The sequence below is a fragment of the Ciona robusta genome, chromosome 10 (assembly GCF_009617815.1).
Source record: "Ciona robusta chromosome 10, ASM961781v2".
NCBI classification, from domain to species: Eukaryota; Metazoa; Chordata; class Ascidiacea; order Phlebobranchia; family Cionidae; genus Ciona; species Ciona robusta.
Window position 1 is genome coordinate 94,607 of NC_143244.1, and position 14,936 is coordinate 109,542.

The following is a 14,936-nucleotide window of genomic DNA, read 5'->3' on the forward strand; positions in this document are numbered from 1 at the left end:
TCACACACAAGTCGATTGTTTAAGCTTCCAGATTTGGATTTATTTTCGTAATTATGACGTCACACAATGAACAACAGCGGCATCGCGTGGCCGATAATTCAAACAATGCTTAGTCATAGGCAGCCGTGATTGTTACGTAATATTTGATTATTGTGACGTCATAACATCACCACAATGAGTTTTAAAAGAAGGCAAACAAATTCGTTAATGCTGTTTCCATGAAAATGATATAACATTTCTATAATGCTGCGATACTCAGTTCATGATCCACAATATGAATAAATTGTCTATAACGACAAAGAAAATATTTTTTTCGGTTAAAAACGAGAGAAAAAACGATAATCTCAAAAGTTGGATTAAAATTTTACATCGTGGTCGTGTTGGGTGTTTGGCGCGGAACTTGGCGTGGGGGTTCCCCTATATACAGAATATGCCATCACCCTACGCAACATCGGGGCCACTGGCAGCTATTTTGGAACAATCACTGGAGCTGTGACGTCGTTCGTGACGTCATTTTTTGACGTCATTTTTGACGTCGTTTTATGACGTCATCATGTAGTCCACGTGGGCGAGGCATTGGGACCAGATTCAACTCGTTGTCGTTTCACGGGAAGATTACCACCGTTCTCCACCATCATCGAACGATCGTCCATCCGCATCTCGTAAGGTGACATCACCTCCATGGGTGACCTGCAAGTAACCGTTTGTCAGTAACTGTCAATGTGGTACATCGGGGTAAGATGGGACACCTTTAGCACACCGTGACCAAATACCTTATACTTTAGTCTATATCATTTTATGTCAGCTATAAAAAATATCAGTCTTTTATCAATTTTTGTAAAAAGGCTGCTCATATAGTTTAAACCCTAAACAATACGCTGATTATGATGTCACACCAACCTGCCAGCAGCCGGTCGTTGATCTGGATCTTTGTCGGGCGAAGCTTCCGTCTCCGGTTCGCGCTTTATTCGAATCATCGGGACTTGCTGAGTCATCAAACTAAATAACCATGAGTCAGCATTATTGGGATATTCACACAGGAGTGAAATGGAATACCCTGATAAAGGTCACACTAAAAAATGGGATTAGTATAAATTAAAAAAACTTAAAACAAATAAAATTTGTTGTCAATTATAATAGTTAAGCACTAATGTCAAAATTAGGAGGATACGGATTCAAGGCTCGATGCTGCTACCATTGTGGGCGCATGTATACTCGAAGATACATTTAATAATTTATATCAATTCTCCTCTATAGGCAAACATCATTTGTGGAAATAAATATATTACATTTATTTATTCGTATTCTATTATATATGCATATATTAGTTACAGGGTAAATAGAAAATAATAAAGTTTAACCTTGGGTGTGGCAGTAGATGTTGGGGGGTGGTTAGGGGTTGGGGAAATGGGGATTGGTGGGGCCAGTTCTGCAGAAGTGACCCCGGGGATGCGAACCCCGTGACCTCACCCCCCGCTAATACTTGGTAGTCGACCGGGTTATATGATGTTTGTGGTGCATGTTGATATTGTTGGATGATATTCGGAGTAGCGAGGCTAACTACCGGCGTCGACAGTTGATCGTTACCCCCATCCTGTGGTGAGAAATAATTAATGTTGTGTCTATGTTGATCTAAAATGTCCGAGACATTTATACACGAAGGGTAAATCTATTGTAGAATTACTTGAATACTTTACGTAAGTGTTGTTATATTGCTGCAAAGTGGTGAATAAAACAACAGGTGTAAATAAGCTAAAACAAATGTAGGTTATTTTATTGATGGAGCCCACGGATGTTAAGTATCTCTGAAAAGGCCAGGGATCATGAAAGGTTGAAACACTGTATTATACCAAAGTTATACAACAACAAAATACACTAAATAAAAACCGTAAAACTTTTTACCAGATGAGCCACAAAATTACACAATACGTTTGGTAGCAGAACTGAGAAGTAACTGAAGAAAGAAGAAATAAAACAACAGAAACATCATGAAAGTACTTTGACATTACGTCAAAGTTTTTATGACTTGTGTATTCTTTCCAACAGATTCTTATATTATAATATTTCTATTAATATATTATTTCTATGTTACGTACCATCCCTGGCATATTCCTCGATGGGGGAATCACCACATGCAACCCCGGTCGATGACCCCGTGCGGGTGAAGTGGGACTTTGTTGCATGGGTTTGTGGGGCATGGGGGAAGTCCTATCCATGTGGGGTGATGGACCCCGCTGTTGGGGGGGCGGGGGCTGGTTACCCCCGCTGTACCCGTTGCCTAAAGGGGGGGGGGTTAGTGAGGGGTAAGCATGGGGTCTCAAAGAGTTTGAAAAGGATTTGTTTTTAACAGTAAAGAATATTCGGGGTTACAAAATACAAAATACAAAAAAAAATCAGTTTATGATGAATTTAGTTCACAGTTGATCAAAAAATCATGGGACTCAAAAACAGACAATTATCCAAAAAAATGTCTATTTGCAAAGTGAGATTATTATAACAAAGTAAATCAATTGCCACAACAAGGGTTCGAAGTTACTATTACTATTGGTGAATATAATTTAAAAAATGAAAAGAAAAAGTTAATTTTAATAAATTAAAGAAAATGAAATCAAATATAAGAAGCAGGTTAGAAGAAATATGAATAACAGTTAATTCTAAAAAATAATTGTTTTAGGAAAGGTTAATTTTGATTAAGTTTCAAGCAAAGTTACCTCCAGGTGAAGGTGTATCAGATATCATGCTAACCTCGGGGCTGTACATTTGTCCTGGGGGTTAGTGGGGGTTAGTACAGGTTAGATAACTTAAGGGTGAAGTATAATGGAGAATGTGGTATATACGCGCCAAACCTGGGGTGGCCGGGTGGGCAGGCCAACCAATTTTCCGCACTGCATTAATCAGTAAACATTACAACCAATAAGTTAGATTTGTTTCACAGGATTGTGTGACTAACTATCCCTGCCTCCCCTGTGTTTATAAAGTTTTGTGTTTGTGGCTTTTATAAAAATGATCTTACCCCTACTGGGTAGGATTTAAAATGAGTTGGGTTCACTACCACAGTTAAACTCTTAGTCACAACGATCTTATAATTTGTTACAAATGCGTGAGTGTGTCTAACCACCCCTACCCACCCAGGGTTTGTAAGTTTGATGACGGGGAAGTTATTACTATGGTTATAATGGTGATATTATGGGTAAAGAATTAATAATTGCGACATGGGTTATTGGGTATTTACCTTATTATGTAGGGGTGAAGAAATAATTAAGTGGGTTAGTTAGGGTATTTCCCGTTAATGCGGGTGAAAATACCCTTATGGGTTAATCTGGGTATTTCCTTTACCTGAGGGTGACCGGCTGGGGCTGTGTCCACGTGCGAGGGGGCTCTTGGGTAGGGGGCTGCGTCGGTTGGGTGGGTGATGAGGGTAAAGTAGGTTGGGGTCGTTGACTTGTTCATGTTGTATCTGGTGCATTCCTATGGGAGAGGGGTAACCATGTAGGGGGTGAATTCCTGTGACTGGGACCGTGACGGGCATTGATGAAAAGTCCTGGGGAAAATATAGGGGTTATTGGGGGGCTGAGGGGGTATATAGGGGGTTAGTAGGGGTATTGGGGACTAAGGGGGTATATAGGGGTTGGGGATGTAGTCTGAAGGGGCAAGATTGAGACGTTTGTAAACATGAAAACTTTATTGCACTTTTTGTAATAAATATTGCATAAAATAATCACGCTTCAGGGCCCGTACGTCTGGTTTACCTAAGTTCCTTGATGCCCCTGGTTTAAGGTTATGTATTGTAACAGAGTTTTATGTGGTATAGGGCAAGACATGGTTATGGAAGGCATGTTACAGATATGTGGGGGCAGTGGTTGGTAAGGTCTAGGTTAAAACAGAGGGGAAATTGTAATGATATAGGATCTCTATTTAACACATGCATTACAGTTATAAATACGCCTATGAACAAATATGTTGGCTGTGGTTGGTTAAGTAACTACGGGTAAAAAAGATGGTAAGTTGGTTTTTGCATAAGTTGGGGGTAAACTAAGGGTCCATAGTTCCATACCATACTATATAGATAGACTTCATAAGCTCAACTAAGTTAGGTTGGTGTTTATTTATTAAACAATCGAACGTAGAAGGTCAACTTAAAAAATAGTCTTCCATATTTGGGTAATATTCCAACGATTGTCGTCATAATTACGATTGTTCGCTGAAAATAAACCAGATTAACGGGTGTGTCGTTAATTAAACCTGCGTAGATTGTGACGTCATAATACCTGCTGTGGGGGGGGCCTCATGCTGTTAATCATGTCGTCAAACTGTTTGTTGATTGTTTCGTATCTTTGCAAGGTGCCAGGGGTTGGTAGTTGAGCTTGGTGGTCGACATCTGGGCTGTCACAGTTCTTGTTGTCCTTCTTATTCAACATCTGCAAAGGTGTGTGTGGTTAATGTGAATCACATTATGCGATCAAATATATTATAATCTGCTCCTCTGGTTTTTTGCAAAACATCATTTTCTGATACTAAGTAAAATTTTGATAAAATATGTTTGATTTTGATGACAAATAACTTATTTTGTGCTGTTTGTAAACAAATAATTTATTGGATAGCACCAGCTCCTGTAAAGTTAATATTAATTATACAAACTACAAAGTTTCTTAAGGTTTATAATTAAAGTGTTGGAATAATGTCACATTTTTATATTAAAGAACTTAATGTTATGCTGTATTTAATTTAGATATTCCATTATTTCTAGTAGTAAATATGTTATATGATTGCATTAACTTCCAAACATTGATGTAATAAGGTTATCATTCATATTCACATACATTAAGTTTAAGAGGAATAAAGTAATATATTTATCACAGTAAGCTTGACGACGGTAATTAATCAAATACATGTGACATATAATATATATTAGAAATTTGTTCCTGAATTGTAAATTATACTAAATTTTTAATATGTTTCTAAAATTAAAGCTAAAGTATACAACACACCATGCATGGTAAATACCGCAATTAACTCAAACCAGATTTATTTGTTCCAACATTACTTGAAAGACCTTGGTCGTAACAGTGGGGTTTCTCTTGAAGAGAAAGGGCGATTGTTCGTCATAATAGCCACGCGAGACGACGCGGGATAATAAAGAGAGAGAATCTCGCTCGTTGGTTGCTTTGTTTACGTCACAATGACGTCAATTGCGGTAAGGCCGGATCGCGATGTAAAGGACGCGGCGATTATGACGTAATAAGTAATAATAATAGCGCTCTAAGTATAGCGGCGCGACAACCATTATGGCGTCACAATGGGATAATTTTCAACGCTGTTGGGCAATTGAAGAATATTTAACAATGGTCTTACAACGTCAATAATGTCGTTTGTTACGAATATTAGACAAACCACGTGATATATTATTGTTACGTCACAACACAAACTATTCTTCGTTTGAACGAGTTTCGCGCCAATTCTCGCGAACATTGTTACGTCACAAACTTGATGTCGTGCGAGCGATTCGACTAATCGTTCTAACGCTACTGTGACGTCACAAAGGAGAATATCCCTAATGGAACGAAAGTGACAATTTCGAGAACCTCGTATTGTTACGTCACAACACGGTGATATATTTAGAACAATAGTTATTTCGAGGTTATTTGCATAAACCCCTTTTACGTTAACTTGCCACGTCACAGCGTACACATGTTATATTTAACTTTTATAAATATAAACGGGGTTTCCCCTAACCGAGATGTTCTAATTACGTCACAGGGAAATGCCCTTGCCACGACACAATCGTAGGGAATAAAACCGATTGTTTGATTACAATGTGATTTACAAGTGTTTGTGATTTAACAATAGGTGGTGTATTTGAAACAATCATCATTGTAAACTTCATAAACATGGTTGTGTTTCTATTCTAGAACATGGTGTTACTATATTTGGTGATGCAACAATATGATTGTGATATTTCAATTAAATGTCACAATGCTGATTGTTGCCAAATAATGGGGAATAACGTGACTGCAGTGATAACACAGAAATCTTATATAAACAATCAAGATGAATATTGTGTAGACCATAGAAACATTATTAAAGTATTGTTTTAACATAAAAATATCATAAAACATGATATATTAATATAGACACCAAACATATTTAAACAGGGATAGTTAGACACACAATCCTGTATAACTTATTGGTTGTAACTGATTAATGCGGTGCTGCCCCAGGTTTGGACCTTATTAAGCATTATTATACTCCATACCGCATTACTAACAATGTAGGTTGCTACCACTGTTAGTAACTATTACCATGATTTGTCCTTGCTTAACAACAATTGCTCCAACCCAGTGGTCACTAATCGGTTGTTTAAATTGTCAGCCATACATAAAAACAATTACTCGCAGAGTTACATACATGGTAATTCGTAAGTGGGTATGGAGTGTATGAAACAGAACACCCGTGTTATAACGACTGTCGTTGCCCCGCCATGCGAGGTTAAATAAGTTACATTTATTTACCTCAATAATATCAGCATTGGTTCTACTTTCATGTGGTTCGTTGTATTCTGTATATTTGAGCAAAACCTTGTCCATATCTGTGCTTGCGTATTGGAACAACTTATTGGAGCTGTTGAATATGATGAGGGCGATCTCACAGTCGCACAACACCGACAACTCATAAGCTTTCTTCATTAAACCAAACTTACGCTTGGTGAACGTGACCTGGGAAGTTATGAAGGTTCGATATTAGAAGCTAACGTGGTGTTTAATGGATGGCAGGTGGGTCCATTACCCCAACATTGTATATGCACATTCTATTCTATATGGGTGAGGTCCTACAGTGAGGCATGCCATGGGACCTGGGATTTAGGCCAGAGTTTGCCATTACCCCAATATTGTATATGCACATTCTATTCTATATGGGTGAGGTTCTACACAAATAGCAAAGTTGTATTAAATTAAGGTTTAAAGAAAACTTAATCTTATACAAAGCAATTTACGATTTAAGTTTTTGCCGCGTAATCACAAGGTCGTTGTGACAAAGCATGAATTATTCACCTCTATGATGTCATAGAGGATTAATGAGCTTTAAGGCGAGAATAATGGTTCATTATCTTGTCATAAGCATTCACAAGCAATATAAACACCCAATAAATTTATTGCATTAAAACATCAAATGATATTTATCTCAAACTTGAGAAATAATGCTTATGTGGAAATTTTATATTTTGATAAAAAATACAAAACTTTTTAACAAAACAAAACCAATTTATCTTATCGATACGACAGTGAAGATCCAATTATTTAAAACAACAAAGAAATTTTTTTAGCAAAACAACAGTTGTTAAAACAAGTTACTGGTGAAACTACTTGAGCAAAAGTGTGAAATAAAAACTCACAATCTATAACATTTGTTTATTTCTAAAATGAATAAAATTTCGAAATTTATTTCCACAATGGGTATTGTTACAACAACAAAAGCCTCATTGTTACAAAACAGCACGATTTATTTTATTCAGAAAGAAAACACTTTTTAGATTTAAAGTTAACATTAAATTTTAACCAATGTCCATGACAACATAGACATAATATGATGTCATAGGTGAGATGATTATTACATCATCATACAACTAAACCAACATATCAGCTATTTGCATCCCTTTAGAATATAGCCATCCCAGGACTTATCGTTAGTGACTTAATTTAAACCCTACTATATACACAAAGTTTTCTATTTGCACCGATTATTTACTGCTAAGGAAAATAATAAAGTATATGCATACATTAACATTATACATATCTATTGTTTTACAGTTCATCAAAACATGGGCTAATTCACCAAACTTTGATTTTATTAAAAAGATTGAACTGAAAAATTGAGACCTTCAAAATTTGATGAAAACATCTTAATCTTCTAATTACTTGGGATGAGGTATTTATAGAAAGTTAAAGACGTTAATTATTTAAACATATTCTTACTTTAAGTAGAAAGAATCTCCATTATTATAAAACAATCAAGTTTATTTTATGCACAAAACAACTTCACAGAAGTCATTATGACATCATAAAGTATATGTTTATTGCTTTTAATTATTATTATAATATTTCTATGAAACAATTACCTGTCTGTTACGTTCATCTCCGATTCTTGAAATTTGAATTTTCTTCCTACCCATAGTTTTAGTTGATTTAAAAACTTTAACAAATTAACATATTAAGTAAAAACAAAGATAAAAACCTGGGGGGAAATATTGCTGCTTCATTAATAATGTTCATAGGTTATTTAGGTTATATTACATATCATTTATTTCAATTATGTTTGTGCAGTTCACACTTTAATTATCAATGCCTATGTATTTATATTATTTGTTTTCAAATATAAGTTGACTGCAATCCACAGGTAAACATACCAAGGTTATGAATGGGCATCAGGCGTGTTGGCTCATTTAAAATATTAGTTTGATGTTGTCACACTTGTTGTTACATTGGTGGTGGCATACGGGTAATGTTACTACACGACATGTCAACACAACATATGAAACAGGGGAAACACGTCTGTTATACCCTGCTGTTAGGTGTCTACAAGCAGAGCCAAAGTATATTGCATTCACCACATTAATCAATGAGGTTCCCTATGTTTGACAACTATGAGTGTAACTGTATTTTAACAATGTCACCCCAGATTTTACCCTGCTGTTAGGTGTCTATACAAACAAGCAGAGCCAAAGTATATTGCATTCACCACATTAATCAATGAGGTTCCCTATGTTTGACAACTTCGAGTGTGACTGTATTTTATTTTTAACAATGTCACCCCAGATTTTACCCTACTGTTAGGTGTCTATACAAACAAGCAGAGCCAAAGTATATTGCATTCACCACATTAATCAATGAGGTTCCCTATGTTTGACAACTATGAGTGTAACTGTATTTTAACAATGTCACCCCAGATTTTACCCTGCTGTTAGGTGTCTATACAAACAAGCCGAGCCAAAGTATATTGCATTCACCACATTAATCAATGAGGTTCCCTATGTTTGACAACTTCGAGTGTGACTGTATTTTATTTTTAACAATGTCACCCCAGATTTTACCCTACTGTTAGGTGTCTATACAAACAAGCAGAGCCAAAGTATATTGCATTCACCACATTAATCAATGAGGTTCCCTATGTTTGACAACTACGAGTGTGACCGTATTTTAACAATGTCACCCCAGATTTTACCCTCATGTTAGGTGTCTATACAAACAAGCAGAGCCAAAGTATATTGCATTCACCACATTAATCAATGAGGGACCTATGTTTGACAACTTCGAGTGTGACTGTATTTTATTTTTAACAATGTCACCCCAGATTTTACCCTGCTGTTAGGTGTCTATACAAACAAGCAGAGCCAAAGTATATTGCATTCACCACATTAATCAATGAGGTTCCCTATGTTTGACTACTTCGAGTGTGACTGTATTTTATTTTTAACAATGTCACCCCATATTTTACCCTGTTGTTAGGTGTCTATACAAACAAGCAGAGCCAAAGTATATTGCATTCACCACATTAATCAATGAGGTTCCCTATGTTTGACAACTTCGAGTGTGACTGTATTTTATTTTTAACAATGTCACCCCAGATTTTACCCTGCTGTTAGGTGTCTATACAAACAAGCAGAGCCAAAGTATATTGCATTCACCACATTAATCAATGAGGTTCCCTATGTTTGACAACTTCGAGTGTGACTGTATTTTATTTTTAACAATGTCACCCCAGATTTTACCCTGCTGTTAGGTGTCTATACAAACAAGCAGAGCCAAAGTATATTGCATTCACCACATTAATCAATGAGGTTCCCTATGTTTGACAACTATGAGTGTAACTGTATTTTAACAATGTCACTCCAGATTTTTATAAAAATCCAATAAACGAGATGTTTATGAGTGGCAGCAATGAGACTTGAACCAACAACCCTAGTTATAAACTTGTTAAAAGTTAATTCATGAATGAGGTTTGAATTGCATTCACTTTACATTTATATGAATTAAAAAAACCTTAAGTAGAAACATTTAAAGATGGAGTATTTCAACTTGGCTCATTTTTATATGAATTTAAAGATAATAAGTCTATTATTCCCAAACATAATCACATTATGTTCCACATCCAACTATAAACAATAACATTAACATATTAAGGAAAACATGAATCTAATGATTGATTAGCATTCTGTTAGTTGTAGTAATATGCACCATGCGTAGTTTTATTACAATCATAAATTATTATGACACACAATTCATTATGACATCACAACTTTTTATTATTACCTCACAGTACAACAGGTTAAACACAATCCAGATATACCAATCAATAACTTGTACCTTGACTTTGTGCCTGAAATAGCTGCCTAATCAAGTTAATTACTAATAAACTAACCTTTAAACCACTTGCAATTAATATCTGTCTAATAATATCTATGAGGGGAACGCTGGGTGATACCCGTGTCATGAATGGAGCTTATTATTAGCCACCCCAGAAATATCGCAGGTTGCTAAATCCGTCACTGCTGTGCTGAAATATCTCAAGTCACGGTTCAACAGACACCAAGAATGAAACGCCTTTTTCGCGCTTTTCTCTTTATTATGACGATGTTTACCGACCAAGTGCACTGTGACGAAACTAGCTCCACTGTGACGACACAGACGCATTGTAGATTTTCTACAGTTCATTTAAACAGACAATCCATATTTGTGACGTAACAATATACTTGTTAATTCAAGAAACAACGAAATCTGTAACAATCGCCGAATACGCGACAACAGCCCTGGGCCTTCCTGGCTATCTGTGACGTCACACTTCCGGTACGTAATAATGCGAGCCCTGTTACGTGAAGGGCGCGCGCGCACACACACTAGTGTAGCTCGGTCGCTGAGAAAATAGTGGCCGCATCGCTAGTAGCTGCAGATTAGAGCGTCGTATTAAAGGAGCATGGTAGCGCATATTATACTGCGTGTTTGCTCCATAATACACTACGGTGTTATAGCACGATTATTAGGGACATACAATATACACAAACATTCTGTTATAAAACATCTGAATCAGTAACTAACTAAAATCACTTAACAAAAACAAACAAGTTACTTGTTCATTAAAACATTGGTTTCAAATTTATACAAAGAAAAAACAAAAAAACAAATTACTGTGGTTTATGAATTATAGTGGTACTTTTAGTTTAAAAATTCAACATAATATTTAAATCTAAATCAAAAACAAACCGTGTTATAAAGAAATATGCAAAAGGTATTAGCTTTTTATTTATATTGTGTTTGTTTATTTTTTAAATAACAAAACTAAAGATGAATTTATTAATTTAATAACTTTAATTGTGATGAAACAAAACATTACCAATGGTTACGAAAATAAGCCTCGTATGTATTCTAGTGTGGGCGGACGTAAAAATAGACACAACAGGATATACAAGATGTTAACGATACTAAATATAAGTTAAATATACCACCCAAGTATCCTTGGTATCCGGCCATAGAAACAATATAAACCACCACGTGCCAATATTTTTAACTTACATGTGGAGCACGCAATGCAATGCTCGTAAACTATTTATCTCATTCAACAAAAATATAAAGGCCACATAGATAAATTATTGTTGCTACCAAGTATATTGTATGTTTTGAAACCAATCTTTTATCTTGTGGTAGGAAATAATAAATTGTAACCAAAGTTGGCCCATTACCCCAACATTGTATATGCACATTCTATTCTATATGGATGAGGTCCTACAGTGAGACACGCCGTGGGACATGGGATTTAGACCAGAGTTGACCATTACCCCAACATTGTATATGCACATTCTATTCTATAAGGGTGAGGTCCTACAGTGAGGCATGCCATGGAACCTGGGATTTAGACCAGAGTTGGTCCATTACCCCAACAATGTATATGCACATTCTATTCTATATGGGTGAGGTCCTACAGTGAGGCATGCCATGGGACCTGGGATTTAGACCAGAGTTGGTCCATTACCCCAACATTGTATATGCACATTCTATTCTATATGGGTGAGGTTCTACAGTGAGACACGCCATGGGACCTGGGATTTAGTTGGCTCATTACCCCAACACGCAACACCCATGCTACAGCAGCATTCATTACAAAGCTGGCCATACATTCAACTCAACACCAGAATGACAACCTGTGTGAATTAGAAACACCAACCTACTACAATAGGATTGAAAAAAACAATGTTGGGTTTATTATTTATAATCAGTGTATACTGAATTTAAATTTAATGATTTTTTTCCTAACACTTGTCAAAAATCAAGATAGCAAATAAATAAATATTCCAGGTTGTTCGCAATATTGGAAAACAATCAATCAGTCTTCAATGAAATATATCGATTTATTCATTCCAGCCAAGCTATATATTAATGTGGGATTCAATATGCAACTATTCCACTGTAAACTAATTCTTTGAAAACAATAAGGAAGAAAAGATTTAATAATAAAACAAATAAAATCAAACAAAACATTCATTTTTTGCACCCAAGGTTCGCATTAGTAGGTTGTAGATGGTAGTTCGCAAATTGCAAATTGTTTTATCAGTTTTTTGCAATTCTCGTCCAAATTGTGGCACATCGTTATAAAGATAATGACATAGCATTGCTAACTATGGAGGGAAAGGTCAAATGCTAAATTAACAATTGCAAATATTTTATATTTAAACTCCTGCGTTTCAAATCATGAATCTGTGACCATTAATCAACGCATCAATAGTCGTTCCATGTTATAAACAATCGACATGTTAATCAATTCCTATTATAACGCAAATAAACTACGTGCGAATCCTTAATATGTCGTAACAAGCATTAGGTGTGTCAAAAGAAAACATACGAAACAGTTGAAATAAAAGATTTCTTCTTCAACGATAATATGGCGTAAATTGTAGCGGACAGTAAGGTTTTTCCCTGAGTCGCGCAAAGACCTATGCAATATAATTATTGATGTTACAAACTGAACAGCATAAACAATTGCTTGTAAAATTTAAAAAACATGGGATTTGTGCATTTTGCGATATATGTGCTTTGGTTAATGACTATTAAGTAGAGTTCACATTATGACAATGCTTTCATTTAACGTATGTACAACATTAGAACAAAATACCAAGTAAATGACAACCACGCATAAGTATTACATTTAACAATAACTACAACACAACTAATCAACTATATATAGAGACAAAATAATTAACTGACATTGTTTTATAAACCAAAACTTATTCCATTTTTAAACTAACCAAACAGAAATTGACAATTAAGAAATTTTAAACAGTTAAATTATATTTGGGGTAAATTCTAATGAACAAATCACCATAACATTTATTTTTATCTTTATAATATAAAAAACAAAGGTCAAATTAATCAAAACAAAAAAGAGAAAAGAATTAACAGCAAAACAACAGCCGTTAAAACACAGTAAAACTAAAAACTACTTGAGTAAAAGTGTCAAATAAAAGCTTGGCTGCTAAACTTAAATTAAATAATATGTTCGTAATTTATATAAACAGCTAACATGAAATGTAATAACTAAAAAGATTATTTTATTACAATAAAATATACTAATTGATGGTAATTATTGCAAATTCGAAAAAAAAATAAAATAAGCTTCACAATTACACCAATATAGGCAAACAAAACGTAGAATGGCTAAGTTTGTGACCCAATAATCCATTTAAATATATTGTCTGATAAACATCATACCTATATGCTCTATATGCTTAAAACCAAAAACGAACAAATTTGAATAAATATTTTAATATTTTGGCTAAATTTAACCAAGAGTAAAAATAATTTAGGAATGAAATATTCTAAATTTGAAACTTTCACTATTCGTTCAATTTTCTCCAGATGATGACGTCAATTTATTGACGTTTATGTGTTGCTTTGGCGCCAACTGACGGATTTAAAAATTTAGCATTATAGTTGAAAAAAAAATCTGGGGGGTGCATGATAAAGGCTAAACGGTTTTATACATCTCTTGCAAATAATATAAGTGTGTCTAAAACTTAAACGCAATTAATGAATTTGTTAGTGTTAGTCGTTTTGGATGAAATTTGACCGCGAAATTTACGTAAAAATAACATACAAAGAAATATCTACACCCAGCGTGGCGCATCGCAGGTCAGTGTAGATATTTCTTTGTTTGTTCTTTTAAGCGACGTTTACACTACAGCGTAGCTCGCCTCGGTGTAAAAAGAACAAACAAAGAAATATCTACAGCCCAGCAAGCTTTGTTCAGATGTTTTTTGTTTGTTCATTATACGGTTAAACGTCACATAATTACAACCAATCAGAACGCCCCACTGTGCAGCTGCTTATGATATCGTAATAGCATTCCATCGTGACGTCATACTTGGAGCACGCGATGTATGACGTAATGCAAGTCTATCTTTGATATGTGGTTCGCATGATGATGATTATACCACCAACCATTACTTAGTTGCACCATGCTCACTGTTGAATGCAACGGCTACGCTTCGAACTGCCGCTATCTATTTCCACACCTTTTATCCATAGCGTGTTTTAACGACTGTTGTTTTGTTGCTGATTGAATTCTCTTTGTTTTTTTAAATTAAACTGGTCTTGGTTATCGTATTTAAATAAATAAATAAAAAGTTATTGAATATCAAGTTAACATTGTTCTACTTTGTCGAAATCTAAACTCGAAGCTGTGGTGTGACGTCACATCTACGTCATCATTATGACGTCACCTATTACGTCATTACCACAGACACTTACGTCATATAGCCTCATCTACACGACGAACCTGAGGTAACAACACGGTACACTGTGTGTGGTTTATCCAACGATACGTCACAAGCAACAGTATTACGTCACACCACGTTTAATATGTTCTCTATTTTACTTCCGCTCTCGTGTTCGAAC

At 35.3% G+C, this 14,936-nt stretch overlaps 1 protein-coding gene across 3 annotated transcripts; it reads right to left on the reverse strand.

Moving 5' to 3' along the window:
• Positions 1-15: 15 nt before the first annotated feature.
• On the reverse strand, positions 16-8,836 carry LOC149729195 (myocyte-specific enhancer factor 2C-like). 3 transcript variants are annotated; one of them, XM_089886820.1, is made up of 9 exons: positions 8,114-8,811; positions 6,510-6,713; positions 4,269-4,418; positions 3,337-3,541; positions 2,712-2,765; positions 2,097-2,278; positions 1,362-1,594; positions 901-999; positions 16-690 (listed from the first exon to the last, which is right to left on the reverse strand). In XM_089886820.1, exons 1-9 carry the CDS (start codon positions 8,165-8,167, stop codon positions 552-554), a joined length of 1,320 nt encoding a protein of 439 aa, XP_089742946.1. In that variant the 5' UTR covers positions 8,168-8,811; the 3' UTR covers positions 16-551. The 3 variants fall into 3 exon arrangements, with proteins under 3 accessions (XP_089742946.1, XP_089742947.1, XP_089742948.1); XM_089886821.1 differs by lacking the exon at positions 2,712-2,765 and having other exon boundaries at positions 8,114-8,815; XM_089886822.1 differs by lacking the exon at positions 16-690 and having other exon boundaries at positions 904-1,072; positions 8,114-8,836.
• Between the last annotated feature and the right edge of the window lie 6,100 nt (positions 8,837-14,936).